Source organism: Typha angustifolia, chromosome 5 (genome assembly GCF_048772165.1).
Source record: "Typha angustifolia cultivar Huaian chromosome 5, ASM4877216v1, whole genome shotgun sequence".
NCBI classification, from domain to species: Eukaryota; Viridiplantae; Streptophyta; class Magnoliopsida; order Poales; family Typhaceae; genus Typha; species Typha angustifolia.
The window spans coordinates 3,164,488-3,188,269 of NC_133243.1; the positions used below are offsets into that span (position 1 = coordinate 3,164,488).

At 37.8% G+C, this 23,782-nt stretch overlaps 1 protein-coding gene across 2 annotated transcripts in view; it reads left to right on the forward strand.

The window, feature by feature from the left end:
• LOC140760446 (protein PECTIC ARABINOGALACTAN SYNTHESIS-RELATED) overlaps window positions 1-15,824 on the forward strand; it is a 39,561-nt gene extending 23,737 nt beyond the window's left edge. For both annotated transcript variants that reach the window (XM_073097383.1, XM_073097384.1), the window contains exons 5-11: window positions 4,198-4,286; window positions 8,389-8,508; window positions 13,793-13,909; window positions 14,122-14,265; window positions 14,367-14,490; window positions 14,601-14,792; window positions 15,261-15,824. In XM_073097383.1, the coding sequence (XP_072953484.1) occupies window positions 4,198-4,286; window positions 8,389-8,508; window positions 13,793-13,909; window positions 14,122-14,265; window positions 14,367-14,490; window positions 14,601-14,792; window positions 15,261-15,620 (1,146 nt within the window). In that variant the 3' untranslated portion in view covers window positions 15,621-15,824. The remainder of the gene's footprint in view (window positions 1-4,197; window positions 4,287-8,388; window positions 8,509-13,792; window positions 13,910-14,121; window positions 14,266-14,366; window positions 14,491-14,600; window positions 14,793-15,260) is intronic.
• Window positions 15,825-23,782: the final 7,958 nt, after the last annotated feature.

Consider the following 23,782-nt stretch of genomic DNA (forward strand, 5'->3'; position numbering starts at 1 on the left):
AAGGTTGCCCCTAAGGGTTTAGGGTGATTGGCCAGTCGAAGGAGGTTAGAAGCGGCGTCGCCGGGGATTGAGAGAATGGGAGCGAAGAAGACAAAGGAGGCAAGGCAAAACTCAATTTTTCAATAATAATTCTCTGGTTGCCATCCATATCTCTTTAGAGGCTAACCAAATAATTCAAAATTAACTCTAAACAATACAATTTTGCTGACCGCGTTCGAATGTGCTCGATCGCGTTCGAATGCACCGAGTTCGCTCTTCTCTGGATTTGCGAATGCGATGCAGACATTCAAACGCGCGATCGAACGCGCCTGTTTCCCACTTCTCTGAATTTGTGAACGCGATGCAGGCGTTCATAGTGCGTTCGAACGCACAATATATATTTACAACCACGTTCACAACCGCGTTCAAACGCACTCCACCCGCGTTCAAACACGACTTACAGAAAACTTATTTTCTTAAAAATTAAACATTAAAACAAGAAACAAAGACACTCCTAAAGTGTATCCATGCTCGAGACAATATCGGTGAAGTTCAAATCATATCAGGCTTGAAAGCCATTGAGTACTAAGGACAACATCAGCACCTCGAAGGGCGAGAGGATACAAATCCTGATCAACTCATGGCCTTAGATTTGTATCTCTACCTAGCGGCACAAGTTGTCCACTTGAAACTTGTTGCCATCGCTAATTGCCATCTCAAACCCAATAGTTGGCTTCGCCTCTAATCTTATTTTCTTCATTAATCGCTAGTCTAATTAGTTATGTGTACTCCCTAAATTGATGAGGATGTGTACGCAATGCTTCTTGATCAGGCCATCTACTCGAAGCGTATTTGGTGCGATGGCTCCCAAGTATGCGTCCATTGAGAGTTCGGCGTGGACTTTTTCCACATACGCTTCCAATGCCTCCTCTAAATTCTCTTCCTCGCCTTCATCAACTTCAATGTTCTCAGCCTCCTCTTGCCCATCAATCAACATCACACTCTTCGTCGCTTCGCGACCAGTGACTGAGTGTAAATCACTTGCATAATGAAAATATAGACCTTTTGCTCGTCTCTCCTTTACTTCGGCCAGTGTTAGAATACGAACAACGGGTCTTGCACATTCCCTTACATTCGTTAAGGTCTAAAGAGGCACCTCGTGTATCGACAGCAAATGTTAGAGTACGAGCAGCAATCGTTGGTCCAATGGAAAAATTTCTTGTCAATGAGTTCAACTGTATCGGGTACCTCTATGTCTCGGCTGGGTCCTGTAGTCCATATTTGGCTTTAGAGTCCTCGATGCCTTTTTCCCATGAGTATGGCATTTTCATCGGCCTCTTCCAAGGTTCGTGGCCGAAGCTCTTGAACGTCCACTTGGATTTCACTCCGCAATCTTGAAATAAAAGTACTCTTTAACAATGCACCCGACCATAGTGGAAAGCAATGAGCACTAATTTTATCGAACTCTCCTTAATATGCAAGCATGATGGTTCTCTGAACTATCTTACTGAGAAGAGAATCAAAATCTTCATAGCTCACTGTCCCAAATCATTTAGTGAGGTCGGAGATTTCCCACGAATCCAAGTTTTGGTGTGCAGTGGCGGCTCGGTACTAATGTAGGGTTGAGCTTTCTAGATGAAAACTTGTGAGCAAAACATTTTGATCCTTCTTCGTCGTTTGAAAGGTAAAGAATTGCTCCACACGATATAGCCAATCAACCGGATCTCCGTCATTGAATTTTAGAAAATCTAGCCGCACCGTTTGGCCTTGGATCCCATTGTTGCCTTCTAGATTGCATCCTCGTCCAGGTTTGACTTGGGGTGGTCGTGGCCCTATTTTATGGTGATTTCTCCTTTTACTTTAGCTCGACGTGGTTCAAGGTCTAGTTCCTCTAGCCAATAGTCCTCTTTGTCGAAATTCTTGAAATTGACCCAGTTCTTGCACCCGCCGTTGATCGGTTCTTGAAAGCCAATATTTGCTGCTTTGGCCATACCTGGCGAGGCAGCAAAGGCTCCATATTCTGGTTTGAAGGTATTAGAGAGCCTTGAGGGGCAGGTGGTGGGGTTGGAACTGTCAAAATTAGCTAGGGCGAGGCGTTGAATATATCGAGGTTCAATTGGTACGTTCCGGTTAAGAACATATTGGGGTTCAATTGATCTTGACTTTAATTCTGGAAAATTATAGGTGGTTGGGCTAGGGCGAGGCGTAGAATATGAATTCGGTGGCGGAAATTGGGCACGTGAATAGGCTAAATTGATGAGAAGAACAAGATGAACGTGCTAGTGGTAGTGATTTGGGCAAAGGATATAGTTTGACAAATGAGAACCCCGGGTAAAGGTTACATGGTAATCTTGGGCAGATTATGAAGGTAACTTGTAGGTGTTGATAATTTGGTAAAGCAAAAGAAGGGAAGAAGGAGAAGTTGGATCATTGCTTAAGGACAAGGAGGGCGATCAGTCGAGGAGGAAGGAATTAATGGTGTTCCTAGATCAAAGCTAGATTGGCCAAAACTTGGAGTTAGTTGAACGAGAGAGAAAGCGAGAAAAATGAAGATAAAGACCAATAATCCTCAAATAATTAATGCATAATCAAAAGGGATTGCCTCAACACTTATTTATAGGCTAACCCATGTCCTAAAACAATTTAAGAGTCCTAATGTAAGAAAAACATGTAAAAAAATCAAGTTCGAGTAAGATTCATTATCGGGGATACAAACGGGGCCAGGGGGCTTTTTTTGCTCTTGGGCTGGGGCGTTCTATGCCCTATCCATATGTTCGAACGCCTGGACCCAAGAGTGGTGGGTTGGCTCGTATCCAATAAAAAACTTCCTTTTATCTTCCTCCCCTATTGTTTTCTGATTTTTTTTCTTCTCTCCCCCTTCTCTTTCCTTCTCTCTCTCCCCTTCCCTCTCCCTCTTACTGTCGGTGTGACACTTTTTTTCCATTTCTTCTCTCTCCCTTCTTTTTCCCTCTTTCTTCCTCCCTCCTGCTCACTCTCCACTCTCTTACGTCTCTCTATCTCACATTTTCACTATTACTGTAGCAGATTTCTGCGACTTTCATCTTTTACGGATATAAAAGTTGTATACTTCTAGGACTAATATATATACTAATACATGGTTTTATGAGCTTTGATCATAGAACCTAGTTTCAGCCGATTCCAAGTTGGATCGACTGAAATGGATTGGGATCGGCTATGGCCGATCCCGATCCAGGGCTGAAACCAGTCCAGCTGATACTCAATAGTATCGGCCCAGGATTAACCGATCCTGCTCGATACGGCTGGGATTGTCCAGATACGGTTCGGATCTAACCCGTATTCGACTCAGGGATATCAATAATGATGCCTCCGGGTGCCTCTCTCTCTTTCTCAGTTTTCTCTTTCTTTCTCTCTCTTTTTCTCTTTTGTTCTATGCTCCCACCCAACCAATCAACACCCAAGGAAATACCTGGCGACCTTGATGTCTGGTGATGTCCTCCGACCAAGAAAAGGCGATCTCGACCTCCGACGACCTCAAGTGAGTAATGATTTTTTTTTTCTTTCTTCTCTCTCTCTCTCTTTCTCTCTTTCTTCCATTTTCTTCCGGCGAGCCCCCTTCCTACTCTCTGTCTCTCTCCCTGTTACTGTTACTGCAACAAGAATCAGACTCAACGGCGCAAATCTCCTTGGAATATAAGCTCATAAGGTTCTCGAGTCTTATATAAATCTGAGCCCAAGGGAAACTTTATTTTTGGTTCTATTGGTTTGCGAACCTTTTCTCATAGGTCATGGACACACAATATAGCCTTATATTTATGTGGCCTAAAAGTCCTGTATGAGTTCATGACCTCATAGATCATATGACTTAAAGACTATCAGTGAAAACTTTGTAAAATTCCATGTACTCAAATGCTGTATGTTGAACATATAACTGCTATTGAACTCTTATGTAATATGTACATAAAACTAAAGTTGTCATAAGACCATAATTTTGTAACTTAAGGCTTGCAAAAGCCAAAGAGAACCTTAAAACTCTCATTCATGGTCCTTAAATTCTGTTGACTAATAAACATTTGCCTGAATAATGGCTTGCCTATCGGTTCTTATGATCATGTACCTAATACTTGTGCACTAAAAGGGTAGTGTACAAAGTATTGTTATCAATACTCTTTTCTTTGTCATATTTTCTGATTCTAAGTATAGTCTAGATGACAAATATCTAACGCCGTCTGTATTCAGATATGTAATGCAGTTGCAGTGGCCAAAATTATGAATGCTGTTCTGATTTTGCCAGTTTTAAAGCAAGATCAAATATGGAAGGATCAAACGTAAGATTTGTCATATTTTTCTGTTACCATTCAGTATTCTGATTCTTTGCAGTTTGATATTTCTGTGCAATCTAGAAATACAAGTTTACCTGTTTAGTTTGGAAACTAATGTGGAGTGAACATGTTCTTCTCAGAATTGCAGATGACATCAGGAGAGTTAATTCCGTCAGAATGCTTAGTGCATTTTCTTTTTACAAGTCCTATTATTTTGGATAATGTCGATGCAAAAGTGTGTTGTGATTGGTTCTTTGAGGATGCTTGCTTCATGAGCCCCATTTTTGGTCAGGAACTCATGATCTGTTGTTTTTAATGGTGGACCAATAGTCAATACCTGATTTTAGGTTTTGCTATCACACGTTACACAATTCGACTTGCAAGTACTTTAGTTGTCCTTAGGAATTTTTGATACTTCTACATACCCCAACAGGTTGTTTAGGGAAATTGAGTAGGGTACTCTCTTTCTGAGTACCATCTTTCACTTGATTTGTGTAATTGAGGCATTGGAACACATCCTCTATCATGAATTTCTGACATTATTATTTTAAATAGTTTTTGTTTAGGCTGTCTTCAAGTTGAAGCTAAAACTCTATAGTTGCTTCCAGTTTACGAGCTTATTCCTTTCTTTATAACCTTACTGACCCACTGAAGTTTTTCCTGAGACTGAGGGAATATGGTTTAAGTTGTTGACTCCTTTCCCTTCAACTATTAGCTCCTCTTTCTTGGACCATCAAACTCCATTAGCTCCTTTCCTTCAGTTTCTTACAAGTTATTGCCCCTTAATCAATCAAATTGTTGTCTCTACCACATCCTTAGTGATGAATGGTAGAAGTCCTCACCTCAACTATTTATCCATGTTTTTGTTGGCATGCTTTTACTGTGAGTGTGGGATGGACCAGCTGGCCAGGTCCTATGAGACTTTGGCAATGTCATGCTTTGGGAGCATGCCACTCTTTAAAACCGGTTCATATGGTGCCCACTTATATCAATTTTAGAAGAGAAGGTCCATAGTGATATATGTATTGTTTGTCAACCAACTTGCGTGAAGGCTTCTATAATAGCAACCATGAATGCACTTGTGCGTGTCCATTCATGCATTACTCACCCTTCTACTAGACCACAAGTTAATTCAGATTTAAAAAGCAAATTAAAAAGGAAACCAGCATCAACCAATTACCTCTACTAGTATCTTTTATTCCCTCATAATATCTGAACAATCTTGCCTATCCAAGTTACCTGTTCTACTAGACCGCAAGTTGATTCAGATTTAAAAAGCAATTGAAGGAAACCAACATCAACCAATTACCTCTACTAGTATCTTTTATTCCCTCATTATATCTAAACAATCTTCCCTGTCCAAGTTACCTCTTCCTCTCTACGGTGCTTCATCTCCAAATGCTGGACGACACCATGCTCACTTGTAAAGCTGCTTTCTTCAATGGTCTCTAGGCCATCTCATTCTGTCATAACTCGATCCCGTGGTGGTGGCTTCGACGAGTTGAGCTTTGAACCTCAATGGTGGTGGCTCTTTGGATCGCAGATAATCTATGACAATGGTCATTGCTTAAGCAATCAAAGATTGATTTCCATCAACAACATCAGCAATTAAGCTTGAAATTATGGACAAGATTATGGCCTGTATCTCCAAACTTCAGAATATGCCATGATTATGCTCTCTTGTCACACCTAGTGCTTGAATGGGTCTCTGGCATGGACTGCCATTCCATACTCATTGCTTTGGCTGCTTCACAAGCAGATAATTCATGACAAGGCTTGAATTATCTGCTTGTTCAGGAACAATTGTTGCAGGTAAACTCGTGGGCAAAAGTGTTCAAGGTTCCTTGCCTGCTTGTTCAAGAACAATTGTTGCAGGTAAAAGTTTTTCATATGATCATGATGGTCTCTGCATCTCCTCTCTATATGGTGTTATGGACCAAATCCGGAACGATCCATTCGTAGGATGATTATGAAAATTTAGGTGGTAGTAACCTCACGAGATAGAGTTCTAATGGTTTTGGTTTCACGCCAATGGATGTTTGGGTGGAAAGATATAATTAAAATAGTAGAACAAGATCAGAACGGGATAGAATAGTAAATATTTGACGTTGTGACGCTCGTCGTAGGGTGGCGGATGGCCAAGGGTGGTGGTGGACAGCCGTAGGATAGGGTGGCTGCTGGAGGTGATGGTGGCTATGGGTTGGAGGTAGAATTAGGGTTTCTAACTTAGATTTACTTCTAGAAAGATAACGACGACCTAACAGCTACGGTAAAAGATAAGGACGATAAGTAATGCAATGTAAATAAATTTAACTTAACTCAATATTCCTTCCATTCAATTCCATGCCTAAACAAAGAAGCCTTGCCCCTTTATATATAGAGGTCGGGTATAATAAGTCTTACTCGGACTAGCCCTAAAGGCTTATTTGACTTGAGCTAAGACTTGTCTTAGAATAACCCTAAAGGCTTATACGACTCGAACTAAGACTTGCCTTAGAGACTTACATGACTTAATTAAACTTGTCTTAGTGACTTATATGACTTAACTAGACTTGCCTTAAGTGCTTCCATAAGAAATAAATATGACCTAGAGATAAACATGACTTAGCTGAATCAGCCTTTCTTATCCTTCTTGGAATGATTCTTCGTTCTATCATAGATAGAGTCCGAATCTAGAGAAACCTTGAATATGGAAGTTGTTGATTAGGACGTCTTCGATCTTCTCCAAGTGGTTTCATAATATTTGATCGTCTGTGGAATATCCTTTGAATATTTTTTTGAAACTACGTAAAGCTGAATTAGTTAACTAACAAATTCTAACCTAATAAGACTTTAATTAAAGCAAATAAGCAGATAAGATAACTAGATTCAATCCATTGAGTCCAATCTCTCCTTGATGTGATCCGATCTGATCCGGTTCGCATCACATAAAAAGGAGTTTAAATGATTTTTGCTCCTTGATTTGATGTTCTCTGGCAATGCCAAAGATGATAGGAAGTATAAGGATTGAGGCGTTACAAGTCAGACTCTATCATTATGGTTGTTGAATTTGTAGCATCTGGCATTCGGACGCTTCTTAACAGTGCTCATAGTTGGCCTCTAGCTTCCACTACTCCAAGCTGTCATGGAAGTGCACTGCTCATTTGATTTCCAATAGTATCAGGTGTTACAAGGAAAGTTCAAAGATATTCATCAATAGAGGCTGATCATTAAGCTCTGAGGTCAATGAGCATTCTCATGGGCTAGTTCTTGCGCTGTTTAGCCAATCACCACTCAAATCTAGCATTCTATTCATTAGGGGGCTGCAACTGTACGAGGCACTCAAAGTCTTCTGATGTTTGGAGATGACATCGCACGATTGCTTCCTTTCTAGGTTCATTGATTGGGCCAAAATTGGAACCCATCAGACAAAGAACATCAATTTGGTCATATCAATGATGGTTTCTACATCACTTTCTGTATTCATGAGGGATGATGTGGATCGGTAAGGTTGTTTGTATACATAAGAGGAGAATGATAATAGGGTAGGCAAGCAATTGATATTGCTCAATGATCAGTCTAATAAGAGGGTGAATAATGCAATAAATCCACTCGTGCAAATGCATTTGGCATTTACTTGGTGAAAAGAGTAAGATGAGAAAATAAATATTAAATGAAAACATGTAAGATTGAAAGCAAACGGAGTGAAAAAGGATTCACTAGATTGTTGGTTTACTTAAATGTACTTCAAGTATACAAGTCTAGGCTAGTAAATCTCGGTTAGATAGTGTCAACTTTACTAATATTTTGCTACTTTGCTTCACTTTATCTGGTTTTGCACCTACTTAATGTTTTTATAACATAATATGCCACAAAAGCTAAGATAAAATATTACTGTCGAAAAAGACTGATACTGCCATGAGTAATTAGGAATGGAGCACATGAGTAGGTTAAGTAATTTATATTTAGGTTTATGCAGAAATGATATAACTCTAGGACAGTCAACTGCCATTAGGCTTTTCCTATTCAGTTCTGATTTTCCATTATGATTTCCTTTGTCTTATCATTCTTTTGTTTAATGCCTATATATCTGCTAACAGGGTTATTACTTCATCTTTGTCATGTGCAGGAAGCTTGAAGATATATTTGATGTAGATCACTTTATTGACTATTTGAAGGATGATGTGCATATTGTTCGTGACATTCCTAGCTGGTTTACTGAAAAAACAGAACTTTTCACCAGTATAAAGTTAGTGGTCCTATATCATTTTTTAATCTCTACTTTCTTCTGCATTTACATTTTCTAGGCAAGCTGCTTTTAAGTATTGTTGATCAAATGGCTTCTGTTGATTTCTAGAAATAATGGCTACTCGATAACATCCTAAAGAATTTTAGATATTAAGTCCTTGGCTTCAGTTGAAATTATTTAAATTTGGTACTTCTTGAATTTTGTATTTTATGGACAACTATAAAGAGAAAATACATTAGTAGCTGAGTTAGTTTTAACCGGACTCCTATGCATAGAGTTAGGTGGATCATCTATTAGTGAACAAATTCGTAACCAAGTTTTGAAGGGAAATTGATATGTTCCTTGGCAAACTTCAGATTAATGAAAACCAAAATATTTTGTTTTGGAAGTCTTCAATATATTGTCTTGCTAGTTCTATGTTGATTGTTTATTTCTATCTTCCCTTAATTTACATGTGAAGAAGATGTAGATTGTAGATTGATAAACATTCTTGGTGTAGATCTACCAAATACAGATGATTGCATCAGGCTATTGAGTATTGACTATGTACTACGGCAGCATACTGATGTTGTAATCACTTATCAGTTGGAACATTTTCAGTGCACAATAATTCTTTTTCTTGGTTGTCCTCCAGAATTTATGTATTCAGTTACAAAAATTTCTATAATCAATATTATGTTGATAGTATTGGGGTTCTGGTACTATTGATAGAATATCAGTTCAATTGTGTATGCTCGAACAGAGAAACTACCCTGTTAAAATTGTTTATCTTCTCACCAGTAATTCTGTTAGGGCTATCTTTATGTGCTGATGTTATTTGTTTTGTTTTCTCAAAATTCAACTGTGATTACACCTATTCTTCTGTCCTATGCTATCTGCAATGTCCTCAACATGTGATATTGGCAATACAGACTATTGTCCCTTTTCATTCACTTGATTGGCTAAAGTTATGTAGGATAGGCCAAAAAAGCTTTATTTGGCATCAATACTAGGTCCAATCAGGTTGTTACTGTTTAACTAAATTTCCTAAATGGAGTATTCATGCATTTTAATATTTGTAAATCAGACCATACATTTTATAAAATACTTTGCTGAACACTTCCTTATTGTTAGATCTTTTAAAAGACGGTCAAGGTGGTAGCTTTAGGTGTCACGACTCGAAATTGGAATCATAACCGGCCGTATACCTCAATACGCTTGAAATATATGAAGCCTAAATTAATTATCTAAGTCCACAACTCAAAAATTAATATGAACATCTAACTTCAATAAATATAATCTGACAATAATTAGAATTTAAAAATGATCAATGTTACCACTAATGTCTAATCAAACTGAATTAGCATTTAGTAAAGACCAATATAATTGAAAGATAAAAATGGTAGATCCTAAGTGGAGGTAGAGTTCTGGTGCATCTTGCTTAGTCTTTATGTTGACCAGTATTTAAAATATTAGAAAAGGGAAATCCATGAGCCAACAACTATACCTTAGTGAATGGAATCCACTTAAAAGCCAAATAAATACAAATCCATAAGAATAATTTTGATTAAATCTAAGTCCAATGATATAAAATACAATTTCACTAAGCATGCTTGTATCAACAATAACAATACGACACAAATAATAACAATGAAAATTATATCTTATACATGCTTGGTACTAATAACAAAATTTCTCCCAATATTAATAATGTCATTTGTCTCAATTTGGTCAATGCCCTGTGGATCCACATTAACTATAAATTATTTTGAGATGGCGCTTGGGTTTTTTCATCATAACTTATCTGGTTGTGGTCACCAAGAGGTGCCATTATGTGATAGAACATTCTATCTCTTTCACTAACCGTTGAGAGAGATTAGAGTTGCTTCAGAAAGTTTTTCGATCTGACTTGGGACTATTTCTTAACTTTGCTAGAGTCACCTAAGAAAGTTAACATAGTGATCTAAGATAGTACTTTCCCTGAACTTTTAGATAGACTTGACTCACCACGGAAAGTCATAGACGATCTATGCCGGGATTGTTCTCTAAGCCATACAAAATATCAGTTATATTTTTCTACTAATTTTCTTGATTATTAAAATTGCTACTTTACATGAAATATAGCAATGCACTGAATCATATATTTTGCATACAGGAATATCATAATAAAATTGCACATAGAAATATGATATTTAATTTGCGCACAAAGAAATATGTGATCTGATTAAGATAACACGAAATACAAGATGAATAAATATGTGGGTGGATTTACTCACTTGAGTATTGGTGAAAAGGCTAAAATCTCTTATTCACGCGTTATAGTAAATCACTACCTTTAATAATAACATATTTTAATTTTATCAGTATCATTGATTTCTAAAATTTAAACTAACTAATTATTAAACTGGGTTACTTCAAACCTAAGGCTTGGTCTGGGCTGCAATTGTCTTGTAGTCCATTCAAGCCAATTCATGGAATAGGTCCAAGGCCTAAGACCCAAAATTCGTGAGTTGGACTGTGATTAGCCCGCAGCCCACCCAAACCCCAAATAGTGGTTTGGGCTTAGGACCCAACCCACAATTTTTTATGGACTAGGTTGCGGGCTAACCCACAACCCCTAAACTAATAATTCAAGTTGGGGTGGACTTGACATCCAAACCCAAACCCACAATAAAAAAAAGGGGAAAGCTTGGTTGAACTTGAGCTCACTATCCACGATGAGTCCTTTGATGATGGTAGAGGAAGTCTGTTGTTTCAGTAGTTCGTTGACCGATCAACGTCTCTCTGACGGCTTTAAGGACTTGAACAAGGAGAGGATGGATCCACCATGGTGGCCAATGGTGGGAAGGACCCCAAACATGGTCGACAACGATCTGAGCCACGAGGGCTCCAAAAGAAGGCATCTACAGCTCAAGGCCAATAATGTGAAGCTTCCGGTGACGGAGTTACAATGACCAAAGCTGTTGGTCAACATATTTTGCCAATGAAGTTGCAAACACCAACTTAGGCATTTATAATATAACCTATTAAATTTTAATTAAATTTGAGAGGTGGAGAAGACTAACTAGTGAGAAGAGTGGTGGACTCTAATTACTTTGGTGGTGCTCCGATGGTGCTCCGTTGGTCCGCTCCCACAAGTGGTTCTGACAGTAAATAAAAGAAGAAGATGAGAGAAGGGGGGGAGGAGAGAGAGGATAGGGAAGAAGGTGAAATTAGGGTTTTTTTTATTTATAGAGAGAGATTGAATTTTGATTTCGATTTGGATTCGGCCAAAAAAACTCACGGCCACCTCATCACGTATCTTTCTTTCTCCTTGGAATGGGAGCACTTTGCTGTCTTTCCTCAGTGAGGGAGAACGAAAGGGGGTGCACATGCAGTGCATGTGCCCCCTTCTTTTATTGTTATTCTTATTTATTTATTTATTTATTTCAGTTCTTATATTTGGTGGGGTGACCACCAAGGCGCCCCCGTCTATGTGTTAGGCGGGTTGAGTCTCGGTGCTCACATAGGCGGTTAAATGGGTGCCTAGGCATCAAGTCAGGCATTAGATGATTAGGCAGTTTTTGAACTTGTTTACAATTCTAGTACAAGTGTTAAGAATAAAGTAGTATTCCTACTTGGTCTATCGCAAGTTGTAAAGGGTTCCTGATTCCTACTAAATGATTGTTTTTGCCATAGTTTTATTATTCCTCATCTTCTTTCTTCTATTCTTGTAGGGAATAGTAATGGCAACCATTACTACTCTTGCAATGGCAATGATGATCATTTCTGCTATGCATGGAACAACAAGTTTTCTTGTGGATACATATGAATATCTTAATATTTCATAGCTTTTGTGTCATATGACTGCCTTATTTTAGGCGCCTGCCTAGGCACCTGTTTAGCACCTAGGTGCTAGGTAACCCCTTGGAGTAAACCTGAAATATGTGAAAGGGTAGGGTATTAAATTCAAATATTCTTGGATAAAAGTTATGAAAGAAGGGGTATTAAATACAAATATTCTTGGATAAAAGTTATGAAAGAAGCTATCACCTTATCTTTATTTAGTTTTGTTATTAACTTATTATCTTGACCTTAATCATGTAACTAGGTAGTCTTGTGATAATCAGACAACAATGTCCTTGTGGTTTTGTAAATCCTTCTACTGCTGCCTATCTTGTCCTTTATGCAGGTCGTTTGATATAACGTCTGCCTTCGATAACTTCTGTTTCTCTACCTAGAGAGATGGTACTGTTGTCTTTAGTCATATGATACTGCTTGCGTATTGATATTATACTATTTATAACTTGTAGAATGTTTTCAGCACGCAAGTATTGAAGTGCCGTCTCACTACACAAGACTTCCATTACCATTAAATATCCTATAGGCTAAACTTAGGCTGGATAAGAGGCCAAGCCTTTTTGATGTATAAGGCACTTAGGCCTGTACAAGAATTGCACAAATGGAGATAACCATTCCTGTAGCAATGACCATAAATGGCCAATTCCTTTGCCTGCAAGTGCTATATTCTTGGCTCACCCATTCTTAATTCCTCCACAACATTTGTGTGGTATTGAATTCAACACCTCCTGATTGAGGCTAGTCCCTCCAACCACCGTGTGGAGTGGTTGGGTATATCTTAATATGAAGAGATGATGCCATCAAGTTCACCAGTTATCATTCCTATATGCTTTTACAAATTCAAGGTAAAACATTATGTGCTGTTGCTTGGTGCATGGCTGCCAAGAATGTTGTACCTGCCTAATGGAAGGATTGTAAATTGAGATTGCATCTTCTACCCCCTGCATTCCACCAAGTACTTCAGATTCATGCATCAGTATCTGAGATGTCAAGAGTGCCTAGAGTTAGCTCATGGCTTATAGAATACTACATTATTTATTTTGTACCGCTATATTTTAAATTATTGTAAATGAGATAAGCAGGCTCCAAAGAGTTTAATGAGGAACCTATAGTTATATGGTGAGACTGGAGTTGCCATATTGGCTAGTCTCTATCAGCAAAATGATAGGTTGGGTTCTCTCATATACGTGTATATTTACTCACAATTTGACTATTTCTCCCCTTTTTATTGAATTGTTATTCCTTGCTCTTCAAAAGACAAACATCATATTTGGGCTAGCATTTGATAAGTGATTACTAGTTGTGGATGATCTGAAACCATCTTTCAGCTCGGTTTATTATTTTTTCCTTTTTTCTCCTGTTATTACTTTAACTTTCTATGCTCGCTAAAGTTGACTGTTCCAAATTGGCGGACAAACTGCATTGTTTATGATTTTGTATTAAATCTGTGATGTTTCTGTGACAGGCGAACTGTGAAAAACATACCAAAATATGCATCTGCACAATTCTATATTGACAATGTACTTCCAAGGATCAAAGAGAAGAAGATAATGTCTCTAAAGCCCTTCGTCGATAGACTAGGGTAATTCCAATAAAACTGGAAGTAAATTTTTTACCATCTTTTCTGCCTTTTTATCACCTATTGATTTATGTGTTCTAACTTAAATTACAGTGCAAATGATATACATTTTGCATTGTGGGCCTTTCATCTCATAATAGTATCATTGTAAGCTACCTGTATTCCTGTTGTTCCAGTGACCTGATTACCTGATCTCAATGGTAACTGTTTTTCAGGTATGATAATGTTCCAACTGAAATAAACAGGCTTAGGTGCAGGGTCAATTATCATGCTTTAAAATTTCTACCTGAGATTGAAGAGATGTCAGATAAATTGGCAGCAAGGATGCGGAACCGCACTGGCAGTTTGAACCCATACATGTAAACTTTAATAGGCTATCTTCCATTTAACTTGTGTTGACATATCACTGATCGAGAAACTTGCATACCACTTCCCTATGTCATGCTCCTCTTTCTAACAGGGCACTTCATTTGAGATTTGAGAAGGGGATGGTTGGCCTTTCTTTCTGTGATTTTGTTGGAACAAGAGAGGAGAAAGCGATGATGGCTGCCTACAGACAGAAGGAATGGCCAAGACGGTACAAGGTGCTAAGAACTGAATTATACAGAGATGACATGATAATCTTGCATCCTAAAGAAACAAGGACAATTGGCATGGGTCTAACTTGCTGTTATTCTGATGCACTTGCATGCAGAATGGATCTCACCTTTGGCAGCTAGCCCTACAGAAGAGAAAGGAAGGACGCTGCCCTCTTGAGCCTGGAGAGGTGGCTGTTATTCTGCGGGCAATGGGATACCCTAAAGAAACACAGATATATGTTGCTTCTGGGCAGGTGTATGGTGGAAAGAATAGAATGGCACCTCTTAGGAATATGTTTCCCAATCTGGTAAATATTTTCCTTTCCCATCGAGCACATCATGTCATGTTATGTTAATTGTGATCAAATAAACCATGTCAAATTAAATTTTCAACTATGCTTTGTACTTCCTTTCACAGTGAATTCCAGCCAATTCTTGGTCTTCTTGTTTGGAGAGGCCTTCTCTATTTCTCGAGTTCTGATTGTTTGTCTGGTGTAGCACTTCTAACTGAACCGTTTTTGTAGCTCAAACCAAACATCCTATTCAGGCCCTTATCTTGTAGTATTCTGCTTTGTTCCAAATTCAAGCCTTCAGATATATAAAAATAGTAAACGATTGGATTAGGCTGCTTGAAAAATCATATATTGTGTAAGTATTCAGAAGGATCTGATGGATGCCATAATGGACTTCCATAAACAATTATTTATTCTTTTTCCTTTTCTTTCACTTTTCTTATCACAAGGATGATTTCTCCTCTTGTTTTCTGGTGATTGCAGGTCACTAAGGAAGAATTAGCAAGCAAAGAGGAAATTGACCATTTTAGGAAGCATGTAACCAGCTTAGCTGCATTGGATTTCTTAGTCTGCTTGAAATCGGATGTGTTTGTCATGACTCATGGTGGCAATTTTGCAAAGCTGATTATAGGAGCTCGTCGCTACATGGGGCATCGGCTGAAGTCCATCAAGCCTGATAAGGGGCTTATGTCCAAATCTTTTGGGGACCCCTACATGGGATGGGCAGCCTTTGTGGAGGATGTGATAATTAGCCATCAGACAAGGACTGGTCTTCCAGAAGAGACATTCCCAAACTATGATCTTTGGGAGAACCCTCTCACTCCATGCATGTGTAGAGCTTGAGTAGTACTAGCTCATCCTTTTCTTTACCTTTTGTCCATATATTCTAATGGTGTATCGTTAGGGGGTTTCCCATATTTTCTTCCACTTCGATTTATTGCCTTTTTGCTGATCGTGTACACCAAACTTTGAATTTAGTTTCATATTAGGTAGGCAATAGTTTTACTGCTATGGTAATGGAATTAGCTTTTGATGAATGATCTGTAATAGTTCCTCCTATGGTGATTGAATATTTCTTTTATGAGTTACTTCAGGAATCTACATTGGAGGGGTTGACAGTCCTACATATCAGTTGTGAAACAGTAGGAAGATTCAGCCATTCAGGAAGTGAACTATAGATCTAAATTGTACATCTTGTTTAGCTGCATTTGGTCTGGTAGGGTTGATGTACTATTTCTTGTTCTCCACTCATTGGAGGTTGTGGTCCAAAATATTTGTTCCAAATTTACCTTGCTTCCTTTTATTTTTTATTTGTTGCTCAGCTGCCCAATGTTTTAAACTGAAATTATTGCTACCAATTTGTACCCTGAAAGCATACTTAATGTACTGAGAGGAAGCAAGATACAGATGAGCACAAGGGATGGAAAATAGAGAAGCAGAGCTAAAGCAGATACTCTTACACCTTCATACAGAGAGGTATGCTTTGAGTGGTGAGCTTCCCTATTCTAGATTCCTTAAAATGCTTGGAAATAGCTAAAACAGTATACTTGGTGCCAACAGGAATAGATTTTGAGTGACACATCCACGTTGAAGATAGCAATAGGTGAAGGCGGCATAGGAACAAGCCCTGACGCAGAGTCGGTGAGCAGAGAAACCACCCACCATCTCCCTTCCAGGCGGGGAATGACTTTGATCCTTCTCCTCTTTGTTCTCTAAACGCAAGGAAGATTTGATCACCATTGTACCCATCAGATGCCTTTTCTTACCACTCGTAGTAGTGTTCCTCTTTTTTGTTATGCAATCTACTACGGAATGAGTACCCTCACCATTCTTTTATAATATGTAGTTCTCTTCACCCTCTTTTCACTCTACTTTGTCTCCCATGGAATGGTTCACTTCACTTGAGAAGCCCGAAGTCACCTACTACCCATTAGTTGTCATATCTTTCTCTTTATGCCCTGAGAAAAGTATTCTAAGATTGGGAATAAAATCTATGGCGTTGGTGGCAACATTACTTAGGATTCTTTAATAGAACAAAGCATTATGTAGGACACCTTTCAGGCCCATTACATATCCACAACTTTTCTTAGCTTCAAACTAAGATTATAGCGATCAACATCTATATAAGTTCTCTGAGTGGGTTTGTAAGTCAAAAGGTCAAGGCGGTATTGGAGTTCTTAATCTCAGGCAGCAAAACTCGAGCTTTTAGAAAAATGGTTGTGGAAGTTACTTGGGGACAAATGATTCTTCCCTTTTGGAGGGACCTTGTCTTATCTTATTCTCCTCATCAAAGATGTGTGCCTTTTAAGGAGAAGGTTTACTTCCTCTGAAACCTCTCTTCAGACCCTTTTCCCTGCGGCCTTCAAATAGGGGTGTAAATGAGCCGAGCCTAAGTGAGTGAGTAGAATCGGCTCTACAGCCTAACAATATGAGCTTGGCTCGGCTTACTAAGATTATCGAGCTAGCTAAGTTTGCTTGGTTTTTCAAAAAAATTATTTCATATTCACTTTATAACTACAATAATACAAACTTTTGAGGACTGGGTATATATAAAGATGATTCCTAGATTTTTATTTCCCCATGTGGGACTAATATATTGTCTTACAGTAAAATTATGCATCGGGGCAAGCTTGAGCGAGCTGTTTAACTCGACTTGGCTTGATTAGTTTTTCGAGCTAGAAAATCTATCTCGGACGAGCTAGAGCATTTCTAACGACCCTATCTTCAAGACTAAAAGGACAAATCTTGTGGTCATGGAGGGACTTGCTAGATTGGATACTAGACATCCTTCCCTTGCCTCAAAGTTCATCTTTACAAGAGATCACCGAGTTGGCCCATCTTCTGGTGGGCAATGAATCTCCGCCTATGATCAACTCGTTTGGCAGTTTACATGGAATGATATCTTTCACAATCAAATTTGTCTATAACTTAATTAATTTTTTAGCTCAAAGATCTTTTATTGCTAGGGGTGAAAATGGATTGCGTACGAATTGTATAGTATTTGATTCATATTTGTATTTATATTTTTGGTCCAGATACGATTCATATGCGGCTGTTGGATGAATAGTCAAAATTCAAAACTATATCTTAATAAAACAGATATAGATATAAAGTTTGTATACAGATCTGATATCAAACAAACACCTTCCTAGAATAAATCTTTCATTTGGATAATAATAAATAGGAATTGCTATTCCTATTCCACGTGTGAACACCTAAGAAAGATTTGCTACATAATCCCACGAGGAGCTCTCCAGCTAGACAAGAAAAACCAAGTGGAGTAATTCAGAAAAAAAAAGCAAAAGCAAAGATATTACGAAAAGATCATATAAATTACTTTGAGTACTCCGATAAATGCAATATTTCGCAAAAATAAATAAATTGTAAATGAAATTTTACTAGATCCTCATGAGTTAAACTCCTTGTGCAACAACTTCAAAATCTTCCTGTCTCTAAGACCTAAGTTCACCTCTCATACCATAGAAATCTCTTGATCCTTCTTGAGCTCGCGATTCGAGGAGAAGCAAAGTCGCCAAATCCTCGTCAAGAGGGCAAGCAACAGGTAGGCAAGGACATGGGTGAGATTGAATGGTGGTGACCTTGGTGGATCCCCCTACTGATCTCCAGTTTTGGATCTCAGCGTTGGTCTCCTTGCCGGTGCTAGAAGCAAGGGATCTTACAGCAATGCTATAGCTGCGAAGAAAGCATTGATTACTTCAGGTAGCGAGGGAGGTGATGAGGAGGGTGACGTAAAAGCATGCTAGGAAATGTTGCAGCTGAAGGAGGAAGTGGAAGTGGGTAAACGGATTTACTATTTATTATTTACTAATTACTTATATATAATGCAGATAAACAGATATTCGCTATTTGTATTAGTAAAATATTACCAGACAGTAATCCCTACCTATATCCGCATTGGGTAAGGTTTTTGCACTCGTATTTTGTCTGAATTTGGTAGGGTAGCGAATCCAACCCATTTCACCCCTATCTATCATACTTTTGATCCTAAAAATCCCTCTACACACTCAGGTTCACATTTTCCTCTAGCTTGTCTTCTTAGATTAGTTGCATATCTAGGTCAATCTATCTTAGAACGGTTTTGCTCGCTAGACTATGCTCTCTATGAAGTCTACGAAGGCATGTAATTGAGTTAAGTCTGATCGAACTTAGCTCTAATCAAGCTTGAATTGAAATTAATTTAGAGTCTATATTTTTGACCAAGCTTGAATTGAAATCATTTCAATTCGAGTCAATTTTAAGCTAATTTCGAGCTTGAGCCTAAATGAGTTGATCAATAAATAATTTCAAGCCTTAATCAATTCAAGCCAAATTTTGAGCCCGATCAAGCTTAAATTAAATTAAACTTAATTTAAGCTTGAATCAAGTTAGAATAAAGCCTAATAAAAAAATATAAATTAATATAATCAAATTTTAAAACTAAACTATATAAGATCAGATTACATAACAATCCAATAAGTAAATCTTAGAATATAATATAGTGTATATATATATATATATTATTTCGAGCCTTATCAAGTTGGCTCATGATCAAGCTTCGCTTGAAAAAAAATTTCAACCCTATTTTGAATATCAAGCTCGGTTCAACTCATTTTCGAGCCAAGCTTAATCGAGTCGAGCTTGAGCCTGCTTGATTATTTTGACAACCCTAAGCCTATGTTGAATCGGTCATTCTAATCAAGTGTGACTTTGCCTAGGTAGTGTGTTATTCTTTTTATTTCTTGTCTCCCCATTTATTGTAACCAAAGAGGTGGAGCTAGCCACAAAGAGATGGAGGTAGCCAAAGCAATCCTAAACCCACAAACAAACTAATTTGAATAGTGCTAGATTATGGTAAACCAAATATTAGCCAAGCTAATATTAATAAAAAATAGGAAATTCACAATTAAAAAGATAAAAATAGAGATTACTAATTTGTTACAAACCGGCTTGATCTAATTCATAGCGGTTCTGGACAGATTTGAGAATGTAACTTTTGAAAGATATTTTGAATGATTTAGCCGTTAGATCTTACTGAAATTTAGATAGGTTGTTGCTCTTGAAAAGAGCTTTCTGATGAATCCAAGATCTTAGGGTTTGGATGGCTAGATCTCAAGATATCAACCAAATAGTGATTGAAGGTCGAATGAACCCTAATTTGTTAGCCCTTCAATGGCTAGATAGGTGCTAGGAGAACTCTTTTTTTAGAGTGAAGGGGAAAAACTTACTATAGAAGAGGGAGATTAGGAGTTAGAGGATGCCATCCAAGGACTTAGGTGGTGGAAAGAAGGAGGTGAAAGAGTGCGTCAACGGCTAGAACAAGAAGTAGGGAGATAGGGGCAACATGCCAATGCAATTCAGATTTAACCCTAACTAAGATTTTTTCTATATATTTATAGAGGCTCACTCTTTTGACCCAAACAACAAACATAAATACCTAAAAAGCAAGCGTTCTCGTCACAGAACGCGTAAATTCCATTTTCTGTCTTTGCGAACACGTGTAGGCGTTCGAATGGGCGTGTTCGAACGTGCAATTCCAGTTCTCTGTTTTTGTGAACGTGTGCAAACATTTGAATTGTGCGTTCGAATGCGGGTCACTGGCATTCGAACGCCCCCCTAGCAAAAAGCCTTATTTTCTTAAGGAAATTCAAACTAGATAAATAGCACACGTGAAAGTGCTTCAAAAGACACTGATTTTTATAGGCTCATCCGAATGAATCCAATACCACGAGTGGATCTAATCCAACCAAATCGTATTATAATTATTCAAGACAACCACAAGTAAGAATATTAAATATTTGCAAATAAAAAAATAGGAAGAATGATAGATGATATTTACATGGTTCGTCGATATGCCTACATTCATGGGCAATGCAAAAGCAAAACTTCAATCTACTAATAGAAATGCAAATACAAGTGTTTTCGAGTCTCCAATCTCTCACCACTACAATAGATGTGCGCTTTCTCAAAAGGCCTTTTATTTTGCTCTAGAATCTTCTCTCTTCTATACACTAAACCATCATAATGTTATAGATGTATCTAGCGAGAAGAAAACCCTTGGGGCATTTGAACGGCTTAGAGACCTTTTGAACCCTACGATGAAACAAAGATATGAATCATCGGGCTCGGGCATTTGACTGCCCTAGGATTCGTCCGAATGCTTACGATGAGTAGGCAACTTCAACTCTTCTTGAGCTTAGGCGTTTGAATAACCTTAAGCCTGTTTGAATGCCCTTTTCCAATTTGAGCCAAAAAATAATAATTCTATATCTTGGTGAAAATTCCAAGACTTCAACCAAATTTATCTCCACCAGTTCAAAGTGACTACAAATTCTCAAATGCACCACTTAAAAATTTGCATCCAAAGACACCAAATCAAAACAATAAAAAATTACAAGACTTTCAAAGAATTTCAAATGATCTTCACTACTAAAAAGTGAATGCACCACCCCAAACCTGAAGACAATCAATTATGATGAGACTTCAAAGATGTCAAACAAACTGTTACCACTAATGCAAGGTGAGTAAGTGCACCACGCTAATTTCAAATAATCATATGCAAATTAAATTGAGTAAGTCCAAACAATGTTGATCCTTGACCTTAGTCACAACTTAGCTGTCATCGTGAACAAATGAAAGTGCATATGTTATCCAATCAGTACATCATGTAAGCTTTTGAGTCTTTCTTCTAGATGTACTAACTACAATTGATATTTTTTGTTCTGCAAAATTTTCTAAGTTGAGATCTCCTTTTTTGCAAACTTGAGTCTTCTATTTTCTTTTTCAAATTAATGACATACTAAAATCTATCAACCCAATCCATCAAGCAACTACAAAAGAACTGTAGCAATTTCTTTACAAGTATTTTAATTTTTCATAAAAGCATGCCTTTGTTTAGTTACTCAAAAGTGCAAACCAATCACAGTTAGGACACATGATAATGTTGTGGCTGATGGTAGAGTTGATTAGATTAGGCATGTAAGGATGCTTGCAGCTAAAGTGGGTAGAGTTGGGTTATATTGTAGCTAGTGGTTGGTAGTGATAGTGGACTGAGGCTTGAGGAAGTGGAACTTGGAGAGTGGAAGAGTTGGATTCAAGGGTGAGCTCGATGGAAGGATGCTATAATTATAGTAATGGCAGCTATGGGCTCGGGTCGATGATGCTGCAGTTACAGCGATGGCAGTTGCGGCTGTGGAGAGTTGGAGACGCTATGGGTGGAATTGTAGGCCTGTGGGAGTCAAAGGAAGTTGTTGCCTACGGTGGAAAACTACGGAGGAGCGAGGTGATGGCTGCAGCTCCAATGGAGGTGGTGGCCTAGGCTAGAGAAGGAGTTGGGCTAAGAGTTGAGTTGAGGTGCTAAGGGTTGAGATGAGAGAGCTAGAGAGTAGGGAGAAAGATGTAGTACAGGAGGGGAGAGTTTAGCCAAGGAGGAGGAAGAAGGGCAGCTGGTGGCACTTAGATTCCTTGGGTGCCGCTAACTGCTTGAGGGAGAGATGAGGTTGAGAGAGTGTGAGGGAGATGAGAAGAAATTAGGCAAACTTTTTTATAACTTGACTTGGGTGCACATTATACTCTATATATTGACTACTGATGATCCTCTAGCTAGGTGGGCCCTTAACTTAGTGACTCAAACACAAGCAAAGCTGAATATATGACTCAACTAGACCAAGGGCAGAAACAGTAATATAGAAATAGAAATAGACTCAACTCCAAACCCACTAAACTAATTAGACCCCTCCCAAGCTGGGTTATAATAAATAAGTGCAACTTGAATAAACTAGTAAGTGCAATATCCAAATCCATATCCTCGTTTTAGGATTTGCTACATTTCCTTTTTATTTTTGCTAATCCTTATTATTTAATGTTGGATAATTTCTTTTCCGATATATTTTGTTGCGACATTCATCTTTTGTAGGAATGTTTTTGCCAAACGATGCACCCGCCTGCTAAATTTTCTATTGTTTGATCTATCACTCACGATCAAAGCTTCAGATAGAGAGACCATATGAACCTGCTTATCCATATGCAATATTTATTATTTATTAATGTATTTGTAATACTGTCATAACAAATTGATTTTTTTTTGTATAGTAAAGTAGTAGTCAAATGATAATAAATATTAGGAAATGAATTCAATATTACCAAAGCTCTGCCTTCATCTGGTTCTATGTCCAAATTTTATAAATCTACAAGTAATTTGTTGAAGACATTCAAGTGCTCTGCCAATGGAAAAACTTCTTCAAATAGAGTTAATTCTCAATACTCTTGGTTATAGATTGGTCCTTCATTTTCTTCCACAAGCTTTTCATCGAGGTCTCTTTCATCATAAAATACTTTTAATCCTTCTTAGGACAAAACTGAATTGTATTTTGGTTCATTTTTCTCAATCCTTGCAAGTGAGTTCTTGAGACTTTTCTTCCAATGTAATATCTAATTTTTGTTGAACAAGATACTCATGATTTCACATTACCACATCCCAAAAATTTTTTAGTGCCGTTAAACTTTTATACTTCAAATTTTGCATTTAAAATAATTTTTCCTGATTTGGATGAACCCGACATTTTGTAAATCAATACACCAAATCCAATCTAATATTATCCTCAAATCCAAAAGCATTGGTTTGAACCTTTGACTCTGATAGCACTCATTTTAACCAAAGGGGGTGGAGGAAGCAGAAGCAATCCCAAACACAGAAAAGAAAAACAAATGGAATAGCAATAGATTATAATAAATTAAATATTAGTAAAGCTAACATCAATACTAAATAAGAAATCTACCATCAAGATGTTAGAAGTAGGGAATTATAATCACCTAAGACAACTAGTTACAAGCAAAAATACCACAAACAAGAAAGAATAAGAGAGGAGATTTACATGGTTCAACGATATTTTACAAATAATGCAAAACTTCAATATATTAGTAGAGATGCATAAACAAGGTTTTTTCAAGGCTCCAATCGTCCATAATACAATATAGGTGAGCTTTCTGAACTTGCTATAAAATCCTCT